The 26,394-nt window shown below is 41.3% G+C and overlaps 1 protein-coding gene across 8 annotated transcripts in view; it reads left to right on the top strand.

The window, feature by feature from the left end:
• Positions 1 to 26,394, top strand: part of LOC1280252 (uncharacterized) — a 107,686-nt gene that overhangs the window by 38,395 nt on the left and 42,897 nt on the right. For 2 of the 8 annotated variants that reach the window (XM_061661663.1, XM_061661669.1), the window contains exon 1: positions 25,065 to 25,240. The exons of 5 other annotated variants lie outside the window; for them this stretch is intronic. Coding sequence is in view for 1 of the 3 variants with exons in the window: in XM_061661666.1 (XP_061517650.1) it covers positions 1,708 to 1,740 (33 nt within the window). In the remaining 2 variants the exon portion in view is untranslated. Of the gene's footprint in view, positions 1 to 280; positions 1,741 to 25,064; positions 25,241 to 26,394 lie in introns of those variants that run through there. One more of the 8 variants, XM_061661666.1, reaches the window with a different exon arrangement.

The following is a 26,394-nucleotide window of genomic DNA, read 5'->3' on the forward strand; positions in this document are numbered from 1 at the left end:
TGCTCGTAGAATTTGGCTTGCTATCAGACAACTAGAGAGAGGGGGAGAACTAGAGAGAGTGAGAAGGATATAGAATTATTATTCTACTTTGCCATCTCGTGCTCGCGTGTGGGATGAATTTAATGATCCGTTTGATGGAAAAAGGTAGACCCGAAGGTGCACACAACCACCAACAGCGCTCTCTGTGCACTATCGAGGAGAGCATCCAACAAGCTCTCCTGCCGTATTGGAAAGATCACCTCTGGCTCTGGGAGACAGTGGTTGGTGTGTGCTGGTTTTCGTTGTTTTCAAGTTGAAGCAGATCACCATCACCCTATCTCGGTTGTGGGCCAAGCCAAGGAGAGAGTGCCCTACCTCAGCTCGTTTTTGCCCTGCCTTTTTACAGAAGATCACATCTCCACGCAGTACTATACTTAGAGCATGCGCTGTGTACTGCACCATGCAAGTGTAGATTCAGAGCGAGAGAAAGAGAGAGCGAGAAAGAAAGTAGATGGTAATGAAGGGAGAGGGAACGGAACAAAATACAAACGAAACAGATCTCTTTTCCGACTACTCTTCCGCCGCAGCACTCTCCGTGGTTGTTACACTCTGTACACCGCCGGCGAGCGTTGTGTGTTTGGTGTTGTGATAGTGTGTGGGGCGGTATTGTTTTGAGCGTAGCTTCGAAAAACGCCGGACACACAAACCGTGTGGTAGTGGTGGGTGTCATTTGGCAAGTTCACTGCGTTAGTGACGGTATTCGGGACGCGTTTTCGGTGTGTGTCTCTAGCGCACACCACACGTGCACAGTTACAGTGAAAGCAAACGTGTTTTTATCGAAAATTTCCATAAATCATACAACGCGTTGCAAATTCTAAAGTGGTTGTAATAAAAAAAGTGTTGAAAAGAGCCTCGTTGTCGGATGCGCAATAGAATTTGCTACTTTCGTCTGTGTGCGTTACGTGTGCTGCGTTGACACCGAACGTCAAAGTTGTTATTGAAACCAACTGCACGATCGCTGTGAGGAGTGTCGTTGCCGCAAATTAGTCTCACTAGCAACTTCAACTTAAACTAACTGTCGGGGGGAGTTAGTATTTGTCTGTTCAAAGTTGGAAATTACCGACCGCCGGCTCGGTCGTGCTCGCTCGCTGATTGATCGAGTGGAAAATGTGGAAAAGCTTTCTCTCGCGACGAGATAAATTCCCCCAATTAGCAGTGGAGATGGTGTGGGGTGGTCGGGGTGTAGAGTTCACGGCACGGTAGAGTGAAAGTGTCAAGTCAAATTTCGTCCGGCTCGTCGGCAAGCATTAAAACTAAGACCAGTTATAAAAAAAGTGTTGTAATTAAAATAAAAATATAACGCCCGCTTTAATCAGTCGCCATTGGTCGTCTCTCTGGCCCGCGTGTCTGTGATCCCAAATCAATGCTTCAACGTCCGATCCTGTGCCACGCGGTGTGTGTATGTTTATAAATAAAGTGTCCGTTCTGAGTGGCCGATCAGGCCGAGTGTAGTTTGAGTGTGCTGTGGTGTGTTGATCACATGTTAAAATCAATTGCTGAGCAAGGGTGGAAATGCCGTCCATTTGCGTCGTCTCACTTTGCTAATCAATTTTTGTGAAAGAGTGGAATGAGAAGCTAACCGAATGGGGGGGGGGGGAACCAAACCCAGCAACACCTGAAATAAAGTGAGCATCACAGGGCATCAACGAACCCCACAACAACAACAACATGAACAGCATGGATTACATCCGCTGTGATCAAGTAAGTGCAACGAGCGAGAACGATCCGCGGCGAACGATGCTGACGACGAGGGGTTGTTGGGTTCGAAGGGGAGGAACAATGGAATAACAACCTTCCACACACTACTAACCTAATCTGTGACGTGTCCCGATGCGCCACCTCGATTGTGGGCAGTGGGTGTAACACAGTTTATAGCAGCATTTGAGGGAAAGAGGATCATGAAATCATGTTATCGGTTAGTATGGAAGGTAAAATTGCTGACCAACAATCGGGGGCTGTAAAACACTTTAGTGGTTTAGTGTTTTATGTAAGTTTGATATTGAACAGTTTGCTTTATCTGTTGCGTATTTTGTTTTTTCACTTTATGGTGAAAAAAGGGGGAACAAAATATTACAATTTTATTTGATGAATGAAGTTTACAACATGACATAATTGATTCATTCATCTAATTTAATTGCCTTCATTTATCCAACAAAACTAGCTTCATCTAGGGTCAACAAAGCATGCACAAAAGGTCACCAAAACCAGCAAAACCATGCCTCACTAATTCTGCTCAGATCGGTCCTCGCTTGTTCGCTCCCAGCCGATTGACGCTAATGATTAACTCATGGAATTAATTAACGCAGTGAGGCAGGTCCCAATGGTAGACAAGAACGAGCTGTACTAATAGATTGTATTTGCTAGGAACAAATCAACCTGACACTGGTGACGAAATGATCACCTTCTGTTTCTTTTCTTCACTACTGTATACGCTGTGTCTCGCAAGTCAGTCCCAACTAGACTGGTGTACTAGATCTGTCTTTTTATCGTGCACAAGCCAATTAAGAAGATGTGTCAGTTGGAAGTTCGAAAAGATGCTGAGACCCGGCGGGAAATAGAAAACTCGATATGCAACTGGTTAATTCAGCTCGATGTTTTGTTTTCGCTTGCTGCTTTTTTGCCTCCCGAAAAGGGTGATTGGCGAAACAAGGTGTAGGTTCGGGGTTACTCATGAGAAAGATGATGTGAACATTAGACTGGGTGGATCACTCAGTAGCTCGCAGAGTGTGTGATCACTCGTTGTACACAGCTCCCCAATGTCAGAGCATTTTCTCACACAAAAATTAGCTTACTTTCCTTATGCTTTTGGCCTGGAAAATGGTATGGAAGTTTTCCCCATTTCCCAAATCCAACTTCTTCTTTTGGAACGTGTCTTTGTTTCGCTGCCCGCGACGATTGTCTCTCTTCATTAGCACCGACGATTGTGAAGACGAAGTCGAGAGAGAAATTGGTGATTTAACAATTCACCGCACGAACAATCCGGGTGAGGCAATAATTTATTTAATTTCCAAAGTCAATTACACACACGGCGGGTTATCGTACGGTAGGTGACCTTGCCCAGGCTTACCTTTCAATGCCACGTTCGCGAAGAAATCATTGGTCCTTGGTGATAATTTTTGGAAGACATTTCGCGGCGCGATGGTAGAATTGTTTGACTCCAGAGAACGAAACGTGCCGATATTATTCCGTTTTTTTCATGCCTTCAACTCCATTTGTACACCTATCAGAGCGAGGTTGTTTGCTGCTATCAAACGCTGTGTTACGATTTCTGGTTGCGTATGTATGATTTTCTTCTTTCCTTCTTTTTATTCGTTGCCTGCTGTAACGAGGCGCCCACCTGATAACTCTACCTGGAGGACGGTAGAACATTATTATGACACACCGAGCGAACCGCGTTTATAGGCCCCGAAATGTCTTGCAAAGAGTCTCCGTCGAAACTCGTTATCATGTCTGTAGGGAAGGTCTTGTGTTGAGGGGCATCAGCAGGGTCGTTGTGTCTCGTACATTTATCACATCATTTTTTCTTGCGTATGTAAGAGATGTGTTTTATGGTGGAAAGGTGTCAATATACACCGACTGCGTCTGAGCAGCTTCTGGCGGCCGTAAATGACGCATCAGCATAAAACTACCGAACTCTGCCGAAAGTATGTGTTAACATAAATACTTTCCGTCACATTTTATGGCAAGTATTAATACTCGGGATGAGTAAAGAAGTTCGTGGATGTGTCAGAAATTAATTTAAACAGATCACATTTTACATTAAGACATCATAAAGAACGCACTGCGTGTGTTGTAAAACTGTCTATAACTTGGAGAGAATCGTTAATCGTGCCCTCGTTTTGCGTTGATATTTTCACACGTTCTCAAGCAGGGCCAACTCGCCTACAGAGGAAAAAAACGACGGCACTTTTCTCTACATCATAATTTCATCACCAACTCAACCTGGCTCTTGGGTTTTCAACACGCGCATGTTCGGAAGGGTACCTGTTCAGGGGTTTTCTCTTGCTCTGTTGCGTAAACGGCTGCGGCTTTTCTGCTACTTCTGTTGTGGCGCATACACATAGGCGTAATGAATATAATTATAGTAAGCTATATAGCAGAAATTATAGTAAGCTATCTTTATAGGAATAGTTGTGATTGGTAGAAGCGTGTTAGTATAGGTTAGAATAGGATAGCTAATACGAAAAGATAAGGATAGAATAGGTAGCATAGGAAATTAGGCATAAGACGGAATTAAGGATACATAGGAAGTAAATGAATTAAGCTAGGATTAGATAGGGAAATTTTAGTATAAATAGCGGGATAGGATTTAGGATAGGCAGATAAAAGTTAGACTTCATAAGGGGAAACTCTGTCCAATTATAGAGAAAATTATAGAGAGTATAAATAAAAGTTACAGTTCCAACAAAACACCCCTTTTTCAATTGTACATTAAAAGTGATATACCACATGGCGACCGTGATCGTGAAATCCAAAGACGACACGAATCTGTGATAAATCCACGCAATACCAAATCGGATGTGCACAGAATACCAACAACAAAACATCCATCGGTATACAAAAAAAAAAATAAGTCTAACGGTAACGTGTGTAATTCCTCGACTACGCAAACCCGAAGCTAGCAAGTGTGCTTGAGAGTACATTGACCGACGTTTGGAGCAACGACCGAGGATCACGTCGAATCAGGACTAGATTCCCAAGCGGTCAGGTGAAATCGAATGCGTGTCAAGAGCGAGAGAAAAAAAAAATAAGAACCGTACGGGAATAGCACACCACGGCAAATAGTGATCGGTAATAGTCGGAGAGAACAGAGGTGTGAGAAAATTAATAGCGTAAAAGCGGGCGTAATGAGAGTGGTGGATTGCTATCATCATCAGCAGTCGAAGGCATGAGAAGAGTGCGACGAAAGTAGTGATCTGTACGGCGAGTGCAGTGTACAGTGTACCACGAGGCCAGTGAACAGTACGAGAAGTGTGCGACAAAAGTAGTGATCTGTACGGCGAGTGCAGTGTACAATATGAGAAGTGTACCACCAGGCCAGTGAACAGTACGAGAAGTGTGCGACGACGGCGGTAGACGGCAGGAGTATACTGTGTGACGACAGCAGTGAACAGTACGAGAAGTGTGCGACGACGGCGGTTGAAGGCAGGAGTATACTGTGTGACGACAGCAGTGAACGGAAAGAGAAGTGTACGACGAGAGAAACGAGCAGTAAGAGAAGTGCATCACATTATCAGCGAGCGGTACGAGAAGTGTGTTGTGACGACGGCAGCGGAAGGTGAGAATTAACGAGAGCAGCGGACGGCGTTTGGCGAGAGCAGTTGACGGCGTATGAAGTGTTCGAGAATATCGGACGGCAAATGCAGCAGCGAAATTCGATAATGACCCCTCCCCCCCGTAAGGTAGGATATGCGTAGTGAAATAGAATTGGGTTACAAAGAATATTTTTGGGTTTAATTATACTAAGGAGCTAAGGATTAAGGGTTAAATTGTAATTGTAATTGCTCAATTAATTTTTTTTCTCGCGCAAAAAAAAAATTATAAAAAAAAATATATATAAAAAATTAAATATATATGCATACATATATAGAAAAAAAAAAAATCACTATTCAATATACCCCTTCACGATTATTTACCTTCGTTGCCTTAAAATAGTCGATATGCTCGTTTAAATGTTACCTAAGATCAAACAATATTTAAAAAGACTACAAGATATTGAAGAAAAATTAAAGCCGGGTGATAAAAAGTTTCGCAGATGTTTGATTGAACACTATGGTGTCACTGCAAACAACACGTTCGAAAAAATAAAAAATTTAGTATTCAAATTAAAGATAGCAGAGGCGCCAGTAGAATTAGAAACAATTACTAAATTTGCAAATATCAGCTACAACAACATTAATTCGTACATAAAGTTTCAATTACAAAATAAAGTCCAATTTAAATTTAAAACACTTGTTAAGATTAGCATTGCATTACGCCGTTGGAAAAGGAAAACCATGGAGGATTTTGATATAAAAACCGCAGCAACATTAGTACAATTATATGACGGAAATGCGGACAGCTTAGAAAATTTTCTGGGTTCAGCAAATTTATTAAGGAAGCTTTTTCCGAAAGACACGAAGCAGATACTAGTAGAGTTCCTCAAAACACGATTAACAGGTAAAGCTCAACTAGGGTTAGCACCAAACATAACTGATTTTGAAACCCTTATACAGGATGTAAAATCACGATGCCAAGAAAAAATAAACCCCGACAAGGTTATAGCAGAATTAAAATCGATATGCCATACAGACACGAAGACCCTATGTGACGAAGTGGAGATACTATGTACAAAATTAAAAGTGATGTATCTCAAACAAAACATACCGGAGCAAGTGGCTAACGACATGGCAGTCAAGCGAGGAATAGAAACACTTATTGACAAGGTCAAACTCACGGAAACAAGGATTATATTACAAGCAGGGCAGTACACCTCTATATCAGATGCAACAGAAAAGGCACTAGAAAGCGAAAGAATGCACAATTCAGCTCAACAAGTGTTCGCATTTAGAAAAAACTTTAGTGCTCCCAATCGCTCCTTTGACAATAGATATTCAAATCAGTACACTCGTAATACGTACAACAGGTCACAAAATAGAGGAAATGTTACTTCAAATTGGCAAACAAATAATCGGCATCAACATAATAATTTTCACAACACCAATAACCGACGATTTTTCAGAAATACCAACAGAAACAATAACAGGATTTACACTACACAAGCCACAGAACAAGAACATTTTTTAGAAGAAAACCCGCAGCATACCGATTACCAATCTTAGCCATAAATCTAAATGCCAATAACCTTATCAAAGTAAGAGTAGAAATGTCAACAGAAGAATACAGTCACCTAATCATAGACACCGGAGCAGATGTTTCTTTGTTTAAAATAAATAAAATCAAGTCCAACCAACACATATCTGCGCAAAACAAAATTAATCTGACAGGTATAACTACTCATACAATAGATACTTTAGCCACTACTTTTACAACAATACATTTCGGAGAGACGTCTGTCAAACACCAATTCCACCTGATACCAAAAGAATTAGATATTGGGGCAGATGGCATTTTGGGCAGAGATTTTTTTGCAAACTATAGATGTGTAATTGATTATGAGCATTGGCTACTCAATTTTACTCACAATGGCATGGCCGTCTGCCAACCCATAGAAGATAAATCCAATGATGGTTTCATATTACCCACGCGAAGTGAAGTGATACGAAAAGTAAAACTGCCAAACATCGACGAAGATTCTATTGTGTTTGCAGAAGAAATAAGGCCAGGATTATTTTGTGGCAATTCAATCATATCGAAGGAAAACCAATACGTAAAATTTATAAACACAACTGAGAAAAACATTTTCATCAACCATAAGTCCTTCAGACCCCAAGTCGATCAAGTGAAAAATTATAATGTTACAAAACCCTCTGGTAACAAGGAAATAACCAGATTTGATAGTATAATAAATAGCATAAATATGAAAAATGTCCCACAATACATAGAAAGTGGCTTAAAGAACCTCCTAGCAAAATATACAGACCTGTTCTGCGTAAATGAAGATAAAATTTCCATTAATAATTTTTACAAACAATCGATACAGCTAAAAGACAACATACCGTGTTTCGTTCCGAATTATAAACAAATTCATTCCCAATCAGATGAAATAAAACAACAAGTCGATAAAATGTTAAAAAATGATATTATCGAGCATTCAGTATCATCCTATAATTCCCCAATATTGTTAGTTCCGAAAAAATCAGAGACAGAGAAAAAATGGAGACTTGTCGTAGATTACCGGCAATTAAATAAAAAAATAATGCCAGATAAATTTCCATTGCCCAGGATCGATGAAATATTAGATCAACTCGGTAGGGCAAAATATTTCACAACACTAGATCTCATGTCAGGTTTCCACCAAATACCTTTGGATAAAGAATCGCGGAAGTATACTGCGTTTTCCACCGCTACAGGCCACTATCAATTCAAAAGGTTACCCTTTGGACTAAACGTGAGCCCAAATAGTTTTCAGCGCATGATTACAATAGCAATGGCTGGGTTAACCCCTGAGAGCGCGTTCGTTTACATCGATGATATAATCATAACAGGTTGCACTACTAAGCACCACCTTGATAATTTAAAGAAAGTTTTTGATAGACTACGGCATTATAATCTTAAATTAAATCCTCAAAAATGTAAATTCTTCCAAACCGAAGTTACTTACCTTGGGCACAAAATTACAGACAAGGGAATATATCCTGACGAATCCAAATTTGAAGCAATTAAAAATTACCCCAAACCAGTTAACTCAGACGAAGTTAGAAGATTTGTTGCTTTTTGCAATTACTACCGTAAATTCATTCGTAACTTTGCGGAAATCGCGAAACCTTTAAACGAATTGTTAAAAAAGGGAAAAATATTCAATTGGTCGTCCGAATGTCAACATGCTTTTGATACCCTTCGCAACAACCTTCTATCACCTATGGTCCTCAAATATCCTGATTTTACAAAAGAATTCATTATCACTACTGATGCGTCGGACACGGCATGTGGGGCCATACTATCGCAAATATGCGAAGGAAATGACCATCCTGTGGCATTTGCTTCTAAAAGCTTTACCAAGGGTGAGAAAAACAAGCCAACCATAGAAAAGGAATTGACAGCTATACATTGGGCTATCAATTATTTCAAACCTTATGTCTATGGTCGAAAATTTAAAATTCGTACCGACCATAGACCCCTAGTTTTTCTGTTCAACATGAAAAATCCGACCTCCAAACTAACACGAATGAGATTGGACCTTGAGGAGTTTGAATTTGAAGTAGAATTCGTAGCCGGTAAAACTAACGTTGGGGCTGACGCACTCTCAAGAATAGTAACAACCTCTGATCGTCTGAAATCATTGCAAGAATGCACTAATGAGGCCAACAACAATCAAGCTTTAGTAGTAAAGACTAGGGCAATGACTAGAGCTAATAGAGAGGAAACAAATCCTGTAACACAAAACGACACAAACGAGAAGATAGACAAACCAGCATTTTGGAACACAGAGAACCCATCAGAGGTTAATAAATTATTAAAAATTCAGTCAAAAATAAATAAAGATTCAATTAAAATAACACTTTTTAACAACAACTACAACAAGGAACTAGAAAGTACAATAATCAGATTAAACCAGAATGGAAGTCAGGCATTCGAGGCTGCTCTTCTAAGATTATGTACTTATGCAAAAAAGCTTATTAGAGACAAATTAGCTATCTCCATGGAAGACGAAATTTTTACTCAATACTCGCCTCAAACCATTAAGGAAATCGTAGATAGAACCATTTTCGGTTGCGAGATTATTGGATTTGTACCACCTAAGTGGATAACAGCAAGAAAAGAAATAGAAGAAATTCTACACAATTATCACATGCTACCTTCGGGAGGACATGTTGGGCAATATCGCCTCTATCTAAAAATAAGAGACAAATATAAATGGAAAAACATGAAAGAAGATATAAAAGGCTTCGTTAAAAACTGCGAAATGTGTAAGATAAACAAAATAACACGACACACAATAGAGAAGCCAGTAGTAACAACGACACCCTTAAGGCCGTTCGAAATAATTTCAATAGATACAGTGGGCCCTCTTCCAAAAACAGCCAAGCACAACAGGTACGCTGTTACTGTACAATGTGACCTCACAAAATATGTAATCTTGATACCAACAGGAAATAAAGAGGCCAACACAATAGCAAGAGCTCTCATAGAGAATGTCATTTTAACATACGGTAAATTTGCAGAAATGCGGTCGGATCAAGGTCTAGAATACAACAACGAAGTGTTGAAAAAAGTAGCAGAAGCACTGGGGATCAAACAGACGTTTGCGACTGCTTATCACCCACAAACAATAGGCGCTTTAGAACGGAACCATAGAACTTTAAACGAATATTTGAGATCATTTACCAACGAGCATGGCGATGATTGGGATAACTGGGTCAAATTCTATGAGTTTACTTACAACACCACAGCACATACAGATACTGGCTATACGCCATTTGAACTATTATTTGGGAGAAAAGCAAATCTCCCACAAGACATGGTGACAGGCAAAATAGAACCTGTGTATAATCACGAACTTTATTACAATGAATTAAAGTACAAACTACAGAAATCAAACGAAGTAGCGCGAAAGAAATTAATTGAGCAAAAAGAAAAAAGACACATCGCTCCAAACTGCAGCATCAACCCGCTAATAATTGAACCAGGAGATGAGGTGTACTTAAAGAACGAAAACAGGAGAAAACTAGATCCTTTATATTTAGGTCCATATATTGTTTCTAAAATACAAAACCCAAATTGTACAATTGTGAGCAAATACAGCAAAAAGGAAAGTACTGTACATAAAAATAGGTTAGTCAAACGATGAAAATCTATGCTATACGATTTTCATTTCTAAAGGGGGGAGGTGTGGCGCATACACATAGGCGTAATGAATATAATTATAGTAAGCTATATAGCAGAAATTATAGTAAGCTATCTTTATAGGAATAGTTGTGATTGGTAGAAGCGTGTTAGTATAGGTTAGAATAGGATAGCTAATACGAAAAGATAAGGATAGAATAGGTAGCATAGGAAATTAGGCATAAGACGGAATTAAGGATACATAGGAAGTAAATGAATTAAGCTAGGATTAGATAGGGAAATTTTAGTATAAATAGCGGGATAGGATTTAGGATAGGCAGATAAAAGTTAGACTTCATAAGGGGAAACTCTGTCCAATTATAGAGAAAATTATAGAGAGTATAAATAAAAGTTACAGTTCCAACAAAACACCCCTTTTTCAATTGTACATTAAAAGTGATATACCACACTGTCACCGCCCTCGGTGTATGTTGCCGTCCAATCCCGTACTGCTTGTAATCTTCCAAAATCAGCCATACAGGAATGTGCCACGATGGGCTGGGAATCAGGTTTAGTGAGTATGTGTTGTAGTGCACATGTGGTGCACACTCATGTTGCATTCCAGTTGCTTTTGGGTGGGTTAGGTTCAGTAGGTTTTGCTCCAGTTTTTCGGAAACTCGATATGGAGCGACGGCGTCTTGTCGCCGTACTTCGTACGGTACTCTCCCGTGTCTGTAACCTTTGTGATGTACGCTAGATGTTTTGCTCTGACCCGAAGACGACCTGCAACCGTCGTAAAACGTGACTGGTTGATGAATGATCTAAGCGCTGTGTCCCAGTTTTGTCGTGTGTTTTGCCGGTGTGTGCTTTGAAGCGTGGAGCGCTTTTCGTTTTGCGTGCACTACCCTTTTTTGGGAGACCCTGAAGGTTACGGTTTGGTGTGGTGAGCGCTCTTTTTGGGAAATGGCAATGATCTTACGGGCCGAGCATATGGTGATTTGCATGAATTCCTTGGTGCTCATGCTTGCGAAACATATGCCTGATGGTTCAATGTGTCCTTGATCATCATGAAGATATTGAAAACCTTTCAAAAATAACGCAAATATGATTGATGAGTACAAACATAATGATTTCCACATGCCTCTGAGAAATCGTATACTATTCTAGAGATGTTCCTGTAGAAATGTCTCCTCAAACGTCCTTCAAATGCATATTGGATTTTAATGATGAAAATAGTCACATGGCAATGGCAAATCAAATCATCAACTTAATCTGAAAGAGTCTTCTTCTCCTTCTATTTGGCGTAACGTCCTACGCGGACATGCTGAAAGAGTCATGAGTCATTAAAACAGTGTCAGAATTGGTCATCGGAACAGATGACATGCAAAACACTCATCAATAGTTAACTCGCTAAAGAGGTACTTGACTTACATATGATTTAATTCACTTTGCGTGAGTTTCTAGCAGACGCGAAGAGTTCAATCACTCATCGATATTTAACTCTCATTAGAGTCATCAAACTCACGAGTGATCTAAGTAACTTTGAATAATCTAATCGGCATGGAGAGTGATCAGTCATCGAGAGTAAACTCGCTTATCGAGATATAACTCTGAAAAAAGTTAAATTTTTAGCTTATAAACTGTAAACCATGTGACTAATGTCTTGATCTAAGTTCGCTAACGATTTAAGTGCCTGGAGTGTTAAGAATTATCATAGATTATCTCCAAAAAGACAAAGTGTGACAGTCTTCTCTTTCAATGCCTGTTTGGGTTAGTTATCTCCGAATTTCCTTATGTAATCCATCAATCTTCACTTCAGTTGTGACGTTTTGTATTTTAGTTGTTATAAATAACATCAAATCTTCATTCTTTACCCTTTCTGAAACATGTGTTGTCTTCTGAAGTCCATGCAACAGATCAACATCAGCCAGAAATAGATATTCATTTCGTTCGGTTCTGAAACAGGAAACGCAACTCTCTACCCGCTGCCCATTACCATATACCGTTTGCCTTTTGTGACAATTAAGACACTTGTCCGCGTGCTGTCACTTAGCCGCCAGCCGCCATCCTTGGTCTGCCATCGCCCAAACACAGTCCTAACACGGTCACCCAAGCTGACAATGAGAATAAACGTATTGGAGCACCAAATGATACACTCTACTACACGCCCTACGGTGGCACTCATTAAACTTCTCTCGCGTAGGCTTTTGCCGCCTTTCTTCTGGGGGCAGGTAGAGCTTTCAACACCCTTCAACAACTTGGCCCACTGATATTAACATATAAACGCTCTTTTAGTACACGTTTAATGTACGACCTTCAAGATGTAGCCGCGACAACTTGCTTCACACCAGCCGTTGCTGCCCTTTTTTCTCTCTATAAAGAAACCCTTTTTGGGAGGAACTTTTCCTATAACTGTCACAACTCGCCGGGTGGACACGTCTTGCCGTCGTATTTTTGGATTGATTTTTTTTTTCAATTTAATTGACGGATGGCGGCTGTCTGTTTTATTACGCGCGTTCACCTTTTCCCTTTTAAAATCTGGTGATATAGAAGAAAAAATAGCCCTCTGTTGCGATGCTTTCTTAATTTACTGCCGGTACTGAAGTCTGATCAGGTCTTGCTTCCATTCATCGTTGCACTCGGAAAGGCGTCGTTTGGTGTGAGCCCGCGTACCGCCATGATTGAAACCCGTGAATGCAAATGAGATCGGTGTCGTTAATTATCTTTGACGTGGCTGCTGCCAGAGAGACAGAGAGAGAGACAGAGAAACCTCCACAGCACCATTCGTGCTGTAATGCACTTTTAAGCCTCTCCCAGAGTTCCGAACGGTAGGACCGCCGAAGAAAGAGCTTTGTTTCGGTAGACAGAACAGTGTGTGCTCTTCACCTTTGCGCACCTTGACCGAAGGTTTCCTTGTGCACTCACGAAAAACTAGCTTGTTTTCTGATTTGTTTTCCTCTTCCTTGTGAGTGGTAGACAAACGAGAGCTGCCATTACCCACTCCCTCAGTCCTGAGATCTTCATCTAGATTGATTAATTGTTAAGCTTCTAGTTCCGTTCCAATTTTACAACCACCTCTTCCAGTTTCTCCGTGACGTGCCGAGAGTGTCAAGGGTAAAGTTCAGCAGTTCGAAAGCACCATACACTTCTCGCAACCCTTTTTGTAGTATTCAAATTCAAATGTTTATTGACTGTGAAGGCTCATCTCTCTGTGGCGTACACTCACACGCGCACGTGGGTGGCGAACAAGTTCCTTGTAAACTGGTTCAGCTTTCATCCCCTCCAAAAGAGCACGCACTATCAATCAAATGCGTTCTTTTGTGTACGTGTGCCCCAGTTGAGCTGCTGTTGCATTTGTGTTTGGATGCACTGTAGGTTGAAAGTGTGAGAGAGCAGGTGAGAAGAGGAAGAGGCATATTATGACCCGGCACCCGCTTTCCATGCTGCGGCACCAGTAAAGTGCACTTGAAATTTGCATTTTGATGATCATCTTTTCGGAAAGAAAGAAGCCTTGTGTGTCTCTCCGCTGCACTTGTTTTGCGTGGGCATGTGTGGGTTTCCGTGACTGGAATGTTAAAGTGTACGCTCACTTGCAGTCTTCTGTCGGAAGATTTCCTTGAGAATTCGATATCGCTTCATCTCGCATCAGTGATCGCCTCCTGGAGCGACCCAGTGGGCTCTGGGTTCGTGTATGAAATACAAATACAGATCGATTCTTTCAATAAAGGTTGATTGAAAAATAAAAATCTGCATAAAAAACGCTACTCAAAGCACCTGTGTGTTTGAAAATTTGATACCAAACATTTACATGAAACATGGGACCGTCGAAACCATACTTTAAAAGCTCTCCAAACCAGTAACACCCGTTTTCATGCGCGCTTTATGTCTCTGTATCGATTAAGCTGCTGGCTCAGGTGGAGCAGTTTGCATTTTTAATCATCTTTTAGTGCTATTTAATTCCGTCTGGCACAACAAATCGAAAACCCGACCAGTCCGGATTTTTCGTCGATGCCTTAATTTGTTTTGGAGTCTATTTTTTCGACATTAGAATAAACAACTCATCCTAAAATTTATTGGTTCTGTTCTTGGTTTCGCTTGTTGTTTTGTTGTGTGGTTGGGCCTTAAGTTACTCCTTAAGGTGGAGCAAACTCATTGTGTAATGCGAGCAACCCGATCTGATCTGATCGATCATCAAAGGTGAGGTAACGACACATTTGATACGAACCAAACGAACCGTGCCATTTGCCGGTGTTTTAGTGGGCTGTATACATTCGCTCCCAAGCGCCTGCGTTATGCTTCATTTACCGATTTGCTGATCAATATCTGTAGCATGTCCCATAAAGTATGCTCACCCGCGAGGCGCCGCCAGAGTGTGTTGGTAAATTTAGCATATCTTGCCTAATTTTCGATAGCATCGATCATCATCATTAACGCAATGAATCGAACGCAGCAAGCAACGCTGAAGAAGTAAGGTGTCGTCTTACATTGATTGTAGACCCTGCGAGACCATTAGGCGCGTGCGAGTTGGTTAAATTTTGTGCAACGATACAAATCTCCCATTTTTTTTAGTTTTTTTTTTTTGTGGAGCTTTTAATTCATTTTCTCACTGGAGCCACGCTTTACATCTTTGATTGTGCTTTGAGCATTTAGCTCCGCCCGCCATCGTTAAGGCAGTTGATTAGCGTTCGTGTGCCAAGCACAGTCACGATTTTTTCGGCCCGATAAAGGTATAATAATGGGCAAAGATAATGATAGTCGCAGGATAAAGAAAAGCACTCTCACTCTCTCTGTCTTTTCGGCGCCTTTATTATGCAAACACGTGTGCACAATACGGTGCATTTGCATTTTGCCTTTTGGCGGAAAGGAGTTTGGGAGGTGGTAGGGTGGTGACGGCTTGATTTTGTGCAGCACTTTCTTTTGTGATGAATCACTTTTTAGCGTCTAATTTTTCGACTGAGCCCGAGCTGTAATTATAATTTCATTGATGAAATTCACTCTCAATCAGAAGGGGAGAAGGTAAACGCTGTTCATGGTTGAGAAAAAGCAATAATCGTTACCCACTCACACAAAAAAAAAACCTAATGCAGTCGTTTCAATTGCATCAATTAATTAAATTCCTCCCGCTGATTGCTGTTTTGGCGCAAAACAAAAAGTTGCAAACCATACTTGAAACTTGCGGCCAAAATCAAACGATTTTTCGAAGAATTGCCGGTTTAATGAAAACGCACACACACAAACACGGACGTCGAATTGCTTAGTTTTGACACGCACACGGCCCTTGCGGGGTACCGCAAATCAGAATCAATAAAAAGTCACGCAGCCGAAGAAGAAGAAGAGGAGAAACGAAAATTGCAAGCCAAAAACGGGCGCTTTCTTGAAGGGTGGAAAGCACGAAAGCAAGCTGTTGCAGATATATTCGCGTGGTGTGTTTTCATATTGCAACAAAGTTGTGCGTGTGTGTGTGTAGTTTTCGCAAAACCTGGTAGCACCGTTGAAATTCTAATCGCAATCGGAAGCTATAATTATTAAATTCCACCGCACACACAGGCAGGAAGGCGCTGTTTTTGGGAGTAAGAAACGTTGTCCGTGTTTGCTTTTATTTGCATTGAGTAAGAAATCGTGGGGCTCTGGGCGTGCGCTATTTGTCTGCAGATTTGCATAATGGCTGTAGCATGACGGGGCGCTGCCACCGAACACGTGTTTTTGTTTCGACTTCCGCAAGGGATCCTTCTTTCCGCTTTTTCTTTGGCTGTGTGTGATGTTCTCTTCGTTAATTGCATTTGAGCTAGGTGCAGCTCTTTTTTTCTTTTACACAACACACACGACACGTTTTTTTCTTTCTTCTCAATGTCTTCCCTCCCAAAAGTGATTAAAAGTCGTCTCTCCAATAGACATTAGCTAATACAGGGTTTTGCAGGAGTTATCAGAGCTATGGGACACTTGATTGACTCTTTCATACATGAAATGAACTTAATGTAATGGGAATTGGACTCTTTAGAACCCTTGTTGGACAAATACAATAGGAATTTCCAAGGAGCCTGTCCTAAAAGGGCAATTTCCATAGCTAGAAGTTCACTTCCAATAAGAAAGAGTCAAGGAAGTGTCCCACTCCTATGAGAACTCCTGGAAAACCCTGCAAGGTGAGGCCCCGAACCAAAAACAAACGGATTCCGTTCCGTTATTATTGTTTGGCTGTGTGTGTGTGTTTGCAAGGAACAAACGACAAACAAACAGCTCTCGGGGACAGATTGTTTGGATCGGACCAGGAGAAATATGAACCTACCAGAACCCCACAGTGCTACGTCCTCGTGTCGATGTTTGTTCTCTTGGTTTGGTTTCGGATAACATTCTGCACAGCGAGCACAGACACGCGTTCTGGCGATGACGAATGTGACATTTGTTGGGCGAAAAAGCTTGGGAGAGATCTCGCTGGCATAATGAGGAGTGGAGGACTATAATTTTGAAACTAAGTGTCAAGCAGACCTGGTATCTGGTATCACATTCTCACAGGTATTTCTTGACATTCCAGTTTCGCTCCTTTGAGCAATAAAAATGAAGGTTGTCACCCAGAATGTTACTGAATGTTTGCCCCCCCCCCCCCCCCCCTTCTTATTGGGGCCAAACATTCATTAAAAATGGTACTAATTTAACATTTTTAATCCCTTTAATAAGCCCCAATTGCTTATAATAGAACCAACAAAAAAGACTCTCCAACATTATCAATCTTCACTCCATAAATTACGTCTTTGTGTAAGACATTTTAAGTAGCTCTCCCTCCACTAAAAAGCACATCGCGAAGAGCGGAGAAATGCTTCGCAACGAACGCTGCGAATTGCTGCGGCAAACGATCACTTCTCGGAGAAAGGTTCTTGAAAATTTGTGTCAGCTTCCACCAGCAATTCCACTTGACGGTAATGGCATTCTTTACCCTCTCCCTGCTTTCTCTTCCAGCTGCCAATTTGCTTCGTTTGCTGTAAGTCTGGGTGCAAGTGTCATTGAAATTTCGCCTTCGCGTTCGCCCCCAAAAACAAGAGCAACAACGCTGCGCTGGAACGAACTTGTGCCTCCTACACACCATTTTTTTAATCTTTTGAGTTCATAAATTGCTGCCATTTTAGTCTTTCGGTGTACTGCACCGGATTTGAGATTGATTCCGGACCAAGAGAGGAAGGAGAGATCAACATCCTTTCGTTTAGTGATGCAATCGTTTGATCACTCCGCATCATAACTCATTTTGGGACAATTTTTGGCCAATTTTCTCACACACTGCCAAACTCAGAGAAATGCTTTCTGTTGTGAGCCGTCCACCAAGTATGGCAATGGCAGGGCAGATCACGAAGAAAACACGGAAACACGACTTATTATAGTGTGTTGTTTGATTTCAGCTCGTTATGTGATCTGGCTCGTTTGGTGGTCCTCGCCACAATTTACTAGCGAATGGTACACCGCTTCATTTATATGTTGACTCATAAAAATGTGCACCCAAGAGCCTCCTTCACTTCCCTTCTATTCCCTCAATCGTCAAGTGCAGGCATATGTTTTTCCTATTTTTTCCCTATTTTCTATAATAATCCTTCAAGTGGTTCGCTCTTGTTATGGTTGTACTGTTTGCAGTCGTGTGCACAGCCAGCGCACAGCTGGATATTTTCATCATTTTCCTCCCAATAACACGGGGCTAATCTTGTCGCCGACATCAACTGCAACCGATCGTGCTCGTGTGTAGTTTGCGGTGTATGATGACGTTGCAAATTACGAAAACGAAACGCTGGGACTTTTCCAAAAAGTGTGAGTGCATTTTGGGTGGTTCTCGTCGTCGTGCCGGCTTGTATTATATAGCTTTAGACATTTCATCTCCCACCACCACCACCACCACCTTCGAAATGGAAAGTGAAATCGATGATTTTATGAGCTACACGTAGTGTGATTTGGTGCAACATGTTCTTTTTGCTGCTAGTCGTCCACCGCACGGGCGCACTCCATTTAAGGCATTTGAACCCTTTACCGATCGCACGGTGGATCGTGATTTATGTTTTCTTCCTATCGGCTGCTTCTCGTGGTGTGTGCTGACGCTAAAGGCGCTGAAATGTGCGGCAGGAATGTGTGGTGCCGCCACCGCCAGGTAAATATGTGTCGCAGGGCATAGCGATCATTGGGCTGTGAGAGCAATAACATAGGGCAGCGTAGTGCTTTTGTGGTTTCGTGGTCCGTATGCGGGTAGACCAAAACTTCCCCAAAGGACAAGGAGAAGTGGTACATCACGAAGTACAAAAAAAGCTCTTGCAAAAGGGAGTGGTCGTTTGCTGTGTTGTGGACTATAAGCAACATGAAAGCTCCTTTCGAGAGCCATGAAAGGAAATGGGAAGCAAAACATGCCTGGTTTTAGTTTTTGTTTTTAAACACATGGGTGTAAAGTTTCTCAAAATTCCAGAAAAACATGAACATGCTTCTAAATCATTAAAAAAAACAGTTTAAAGTGTTTACGATCATGGCTGTAATTACTTTTCTCATTTTGATTTTTTTTACTGAATTTGTGCTCTGTAAAACATCATTTTCAGAATTTTTCAGGTATCCTTACGAAAATAAGATAAAATGAATAAATTCTGCTACTGTATTGTAATTAAACATGACAAATCTGTTAAATTAAGTAAAATGTTTCGGTTCGCTTGCACCGGCTACTCCCCAACAGTCAATTGCAAAACTCCACAGCCAACATTCAAATTTCCCCTATTTGATTGACATATTTCATTGAAAGATTTCAACATTCCACTATCGATTTGCAACATTTCCTTACGTGATTGAACTAGAGGTGTGCCAAATGATCCAGAACCGTACGGTTAATTCAGTTCACGTGAAAAAAAATGAACGAACCGGTTCATAAGAGAAGGACGCTATGGTTCTTTTGAAAAACCAAAATTCAAAAATATCATGAAATTAAGTGCAAACATGCATGATCATTTTGCGCTAATGAACAGAAAAACCTTCCAACATTCACAAATTTAGAGATAAAACAAAAAGTGGTCTATTTTAATATATTTGTGTGATTTGCTTTCCAGGGTTAAATGATAAAGTGTTAATATTGGGTTAAAAAGCAAACGATCAGACAAACGAATTAATCTGTAGTTCTACCGATTTTCGAATAGTGCACTGATTCACAGGCTTTATAGGTATAGCTGTTTGTTTCATTTTGTATGATTGTGTAGAAGTTTTTTTAATAAGATTTTCTTTACATTTTCAATTAGATTTGAGAGAAAATTAGACGGTTGAAATCATTTTAAGGTAAATTGAATGGCCAGTTTTTGGTGATAGAACTGAAACATATCAAGAATTTTTGTAAATGTAATAAATTAATAAATTTTATATTCTATTCTACGATCTACGTTTAGTAACATAGGAATTAAGAATTACTAACACAAAAAGATGACAGCATTTATGTTTTAGCCTGTGCAATTGTTCAAAATTTTCTCTCAATTGTTATACAAATCGAAGCATCTTTTTCATGATTTCTCGCTAATACAACCATTCACAAACATAAACTAATAACACCACAACACTAGCGTAACTCAAAATGACAGAGCTTTGCGCAGTTCGACCGCATTTCGATCGGTTGCAATTGTCTGTTAGCAAATGCCTACTGGAATGCAGCAGTTAACCCCCAAACCTCCCTTTGCTTCCCGTCAACCACCTCCCACATTCGGTTAACATTTGTGATCACCACCCTCCCTGGTTACTCAATGGCCCCAAAACAACCCCTCCTCACTGTACTCCTGTTTCGCTTCTAGGTCAGCCGTGGTTTTGCGAACTTTATGTGACACTTCATAATCTTGCTTGACGCCTCCGTGTGTCTATTCTGTCTGGTTGCTTTCTGTCTGACTAGTGCCATATTGCTTACACACACACTGGAGAGCCTATATTTCCCGACAATCCTCAATAATGTGTCCCGTCTGCGATGTGTTAAAATATAGATACATAAAGGCAATTATTTTAACAACAACCACGGTTCATAATTAAATTGTCTAACCATCTAACCTAACCCCCGCCACATTAGTTTCCCCAGACGCAACGACCTTACCTCCTCTTACCGTTTGACTCCATCGCTGCTCCTTCGCTTTCGTTCCTTTCGCAGCTTCATTGAGCTAATTGAGTAAGCAAATGCACACAGGCAGGCACACAAACACACAAATAACGTTTGTCCACCACCCACGGGATTGTTTCACTGACACCTTTTCTTGCATAAACTGCCGGGATTTTTTTTTTGCTTCTACCAATTAATCGTTGCAGTTCCGGCTCGATGTCAAATCTGGGTGAATGTTTGTGGCTTTGTTGACTGCGGCGCAATTTCAATAGAAATGTCCACTCGATCAATGTCAATCATTTGTCAAACAAAACAAGCCGAGAACAGTTTAATCGGAAAGCGCTGTTTATTTTAAATTTACTTCTAAAACTACAAACCAAGAGTTTTGCTTACGCCCAAGACGTGTAAGCAACGAGCCCTGCCTGTAAAAGCATTTTCTTTTCATAATCGTTACTAACCTTCTCATCCGCTTTAACGGCAACTCCCCCCAGGCGCGGGAAATGAGCTTTTCAGGTGTTAACAAAAATAATCAAATTCAGACCCTCTCTCTCTGTCTCTCCACATCATATCGCGTACGCGCAGCTGTTCAACGTTCTAGCAAATTTGCTTCAATGGCCATGAAAATGGGAGGCTTTTCCCCCTTGCTCGGCATGTCTGTCGGCCGGGCTGTACTAGGCACATGTCGGTATGGTTCCGGTGCGAGCATATCAGTGCGCTTGCCACGTACTTGTACTTGTGTAAGGCAGGAATTCAGTTGTTGTGCATTTACTTCCATTTGTACTGCTTTAATATTTACACGCACCGAAAAAACCCGCTGGAAGCTGGCTGAAAATTCCCACTGAGACTAAAGCCCAGCAGCAGCAGCAGAAACATGAACATGATGAGGCTTTTGAATTTTTGTTTTTCATGCTTCTCTCCACCTCTCTGCTAAGTAAGTTTCATAACGAGCATTTGTGTTTACCGGTTAGAGTTGTGCGGTTAACCAGCGGTGATGAGTAAAAACTACCGCGACCAAACGTGCCCCATCCGGTCTCTCTCTCTTATCGTGTGCCGTTTGATGTGTATATATGTGTATGTTATGTAAATGAGTTCTATTTGCTTAGTTTTTGCTTTGCCTTTACTTACCGTTAATAACAAATGTTCCCAGAAAGAGTACCGGTGTCTGTCTGTTGCTCGCCTGATGGCCAATCTCGTGCGCTCCACCCAGGCGACCATGATGATGTCTTAGTTTGTCAAGCATAAGAGTGATTTAGAGAATTAGGGTGGTGGTGGTGGTGGTCGTTTTGGCCAGCTTCATGGCTGTGAATTTTTAATCATTCGCTGACCGTAAAATAATTAAAAACAAATGAAAGAGTTTCAACGTTACTTTGCGTTGGAGATGGACTAGGAGTGCCACTTTTCTCTGTATAATTTCTACATTAAATTTATCATTAAAAGGTTCTGCTTATTTGTTTAATAAATTGTCCCCAAAATTGGTTTACTCGGTCAGAGTTAATACAAAACAATAGCATCAATTCTTCACCACTCGAAAAAAGGCTATTTTTCTTTACTGCCAGAGAATATACCAGATTTTTGTTTTACAATCATCTGCTTTATGATCGTACCATAACGGTCGGTGTGCATGTAAGCTTCCGGTGTATGACATCCCGTCAACCGTGGTGGGTTTTCCGTTTTTCACCTTCAAGAAGAAGGTAAAAAAATAAAAAAATAAAACTGTGTCGTGGTCATGACTCTTGACTCGCGGCGCTTGGTGAAGCTTATGCGAAGAACTTCGCGAGAGTTCGTTGCCCCTACCAAAAAAAAGGTTCGTTGCTTACTACACACCACCAGCGCACGCGGAGTTTGTTGCTGCTCTCTGGCAAAGACGAATCGAGCCAGTTAAAGTGGAAAACTGCGCACAACACACACTCAGCTAGCCAAAATTTAATTTAAAGCCTGCAAAGTGCGAAAACCGTGCGGTTCGTGCGTGCGTGCAGCTAAGTCTTCGGCTCACCAATGACCTCCTCGCCGTGCGTTGGCATTGGCATTGACGGTGCGGGGCCGGTAGAAGTTTGTAAATTTGCGTAAAATTATATCCACTCGGAGGATATGTCTGTTTTCGAATGATCGAGCAAAACGATCTTGCCCCGGACGCTTTTACGTTGGTGTATGTGAAATTTGGAGCGGCGGAACAAACAAACAAAAAAACAGAAAACGAGCATTCTAATTTTGGTCTGGTGGGACCATTATTGACGTTCAGAGGTTCATTGAAACGGTTCGACAGGCGACTTCCGGGAGTGTTTGTGACAGCTGGAACAACCAAAAGATGGGAAATTTCGTTGATTTTGTTCAGTTGATATTGCAAAAAATTCAATCTGAAGTGCAAAAAAATGCAAGAAAACAATACAATCGTGTGTAATATTTCGTGAAAATCTTCGAACAAGCTTTTTTTAATAAAAAAAACATTCAAAGCGCCTTAATACCTTTTTTTATTACTAAACATTTCAACATTTGTTGCGATTGTTTTACAGTGTTTTCCAGAAGTTCTCAGAGCTGTGGACTTTATTGATTCTTTGCTACGTGAAATGAACTTAATGTAATGGGAATGGGACTCTATAGCACCCTTGTTTGAATCTAATCTAATCAAACCTAATAGGAATTTCCATGGAGCCTGTTCTGAAAGGGTGCCATAGAGTCCAATTTCCAATATATGAAGTTCATTTCCAATAAGAAAGAGTAAAGGAAGTGTCCAACAACTATGACAATCCCTGGAAAAACCCGTAATCCAATCCAATCTGTTAATAGCTTATTACAGGCGTCCCCCGAGTTACGACCCCCTCGAGTTACGACCCCCTCGAGTTACGAAGATTTTGATTTTGACAGTTAAAAGTTGTCATTGACAAGAAATTTATGTATTTTTTTGATTATCTGGGATGATAACCGTTATACATACATTTCCAAAGATTGCACAACTACCGTATCTTGAATATCTATATTGTGTACGGTTTTTAAAATATAATTATTACATTATCGAACATTATTTTAAATAAAATACACGATATCATAAATTCCAACTCTTCAACTTCGGTTATAAACTTTATATTCATAGATATTCGACATACGACTTTTTCGACTTACGCCTTGCTTTGGGACATTTTTTCGGTCCCAAATACAGTCGTATCTCGGGGGACACCTGTACTACCACTACCTTTTTCGTGCAATTTTTTGCATTTTCACATGGTTAGTGTCTTTCTTAGTCGTCGTTAGAAATTGCACTTTCTCGTCCATCATCAAACCAACTGTCGATTGGCATTTTCGTCGATATTTTCAACACATTTTTAATTAGTACATCTCTTTCCACCGACCACCACACACCTGTCTGCGAAGCGTTCGAGCTGAAATGAATGCGCACAGCTTGTCCGGTGAACCACATCGGAAACATAAATATTAAACATTTTCTTTCTTTCTTCTTTTCTCGTTACAGGTAAGCATTCTCATCAGGCACGACACTGCCCGAGTTTAATTGTTGCTGAAAAGCTAAGGCGAAGGCCAAAGAAAAATGATGCATCAAACAACAAAAACAGCAGTCAGCGAAGTGTCAGGTTTGAACGTAAATCGACCGTTAAATTGAATCAATGCTTCCTTTGCAGCTCATCAAACCACAATTATTTCTTATTCTTTGTGTCAGCTGGGGGCACACTTTAGCAGTGAGCAATAGTTTTGCACATTCTCGTTTGTCCATTTACGGTTCGATGAGTCATGGTTTATTCATGTGCAACACTTCATAATAATGTTGATTTAGAATTCAAATCCATTTTTATCTAAACTGTTGATACCAAAAACCGATCGAACAGATTTGTTTCTGTTCCACAGCAAACCGCGAGAAGCTTTCGCAATGTCATTTGAACAAGAAAAGCTTGTTCTTGCCGTGGCATAAAAAAGAGGTGGTGGTGAGTGCGTCTTTGCTGCGTAAAAAACAGCTGGCGCGCAGCAACACCTACAACCACACCGCAGCCTTGTTTGATATTCACCACACAAACGGTCCACGCGTAAACGGCTTTTGCCCGGGCTGCCTGTGTGTCGTGTCAGTTTCCCAAAAGGGGGATGATGATGCGAGGGTTGCTAGCAACGCACACCACCACCACCACCGTTCGCCAAAGCAATGTGATTTGCGGCCACAGTGTCCCAACGCCCCGCGTCAACGTGGGTTTGGTTGTGTGAACACCACCACTACCCTTTTAAAATGCACCCTCCCCCAAAAGAAAACAACAACATTAAGCACACACACAGCCGCAGCACAAAAAAGCACAAACACTTCGAAAGAAAAGGGGGGTGGTGGGTAGGTTGAGCTGAAGTTGTTGTCTATGGGCATCCATTCATAGCCCGCGACGAGACTACCGTTGAAGCAGGGCAGGGTTTGCTGTTGCGCGCTGTAAAAAGAAACAGCACCACTACAACCACCATCACTCACGCACACATAGAAAAAGGTTGAACATGTAGTGGTGCTGGTGGTGGTTTTGTGTGGTTGTTGGATCGCGGGCAGTGTGTTGTGCACGCGTCACCTCACAATTCTACGCCAACCATTAACGGGAGCGGTCGACGACGCAGCAAGTCCGCGAGAGAAAGGGTCCGCGCGTGTGTCCGCGGATCATAATAGTTTTTTTAAGAAGCGAATCAACATAAATTTTGACATACTTTTTTATCAACAATCGAGAAGGAAATAAGGTGGTTTATACTGAATGTGTTTTTAATTAATCATTTAAGTGAGTTAAAAAGTTCTTTTTGCACAAGAATGTTGAATGATTGCGACCAAACCGATTGTGTGAGCTTTGTGCGTTGTGTAATTCTGCATGTGAAATTTGTCTGTGTGTTTTTGTTCTGTGCTATGTTTTGCAATGTGCATCCGGTGGTGACCAATTACATGTTGCACTTCTTCTTCTTCTTCCGCACTGTGCACGTGCGCAACGTGATATTCTGTGTTGTGTGGTTCGTGTTTTTCACTCTTTTACACGGCCGGAGCGGAAGGAAACGAGTGTTGTGCGGATTAAAATAATCCCTTTATCACGCGGCTAGCCCGACACATCCCGGCAAGGTCCAGGGTCGCTTGGACCGTTTACTGAAAGTGCAGTTATAAAACAGTGTTTATTTATAGCAAAAAAGAGAAGAAAGCTTTTATGTTTTTTGTCCGTTTTTTGCATGGTTGAATGTGAGCTAAATGAACAAAACTGTTTTATGTGATAAAAACTCACCAGTTTTAAGGAGAGCAATGTGTGTGTGTGTGTTGTTTGATAGAAATAGAAATAGGAGCAAAACCATCAACCGAAAGCAAATTAGCCCCAGAAGCTTATGCAATTCCGGCTTCCTGTCGCGCAGCTAACAGCCAATTTAAAAGAGAAATTTTCTAGCCCGCTCAAATTTCCTGCCAACTCTAAGTCCGGTCCCTGTGCCGATTGCTTGCCCCAACGTCGTCGATGTGATGACGTCACCGTGATCGAGCCCGCTGCTGGGGGGCAAATGAACACACTTAAAAGTGCGATAGGAAACGATCCCTCTGCTCTGCTGTGACCCACGGACGTGGACTGCGTTTTTGGGAAGGGAAACGAGAACCTGCCAACTTTTACCTTCCCATACACGTTGGCAAAAATCGCAATAATACGTTACGAAAAGCAGCAGCAGCAGATACCTTTTGGTGACAAGGTTGCCTGTGCCACCAATTGATCGGTCGATCATGAGTGTAGGCGCACTCGGTCGTTGGAGTCGGTCGGCCCCATGTGGGGGACACCTAGGGGAACGTGGGTCTGCCTGTCTGGGCTTTGGGCATTCGCTCGCTTACCAAGCCACGCCAAGCCACCAACCCATTGGAACATTTTTCTTATCAA

The sequence above is a fragment of the Anopheles gambiae genome, chromosome 3 (assembly GCF_943734735.2).
Source record: "Anopheles gambiae chromosome 3, idAnoGambNW_F1_1, whole genome shotgun sequence".
Lineage (NCBI taxonomy): Eukaryota > Metazoa > Arthropoda > Insecta > Diptera > Culicidae > Anopheles > Anopheles gambiae.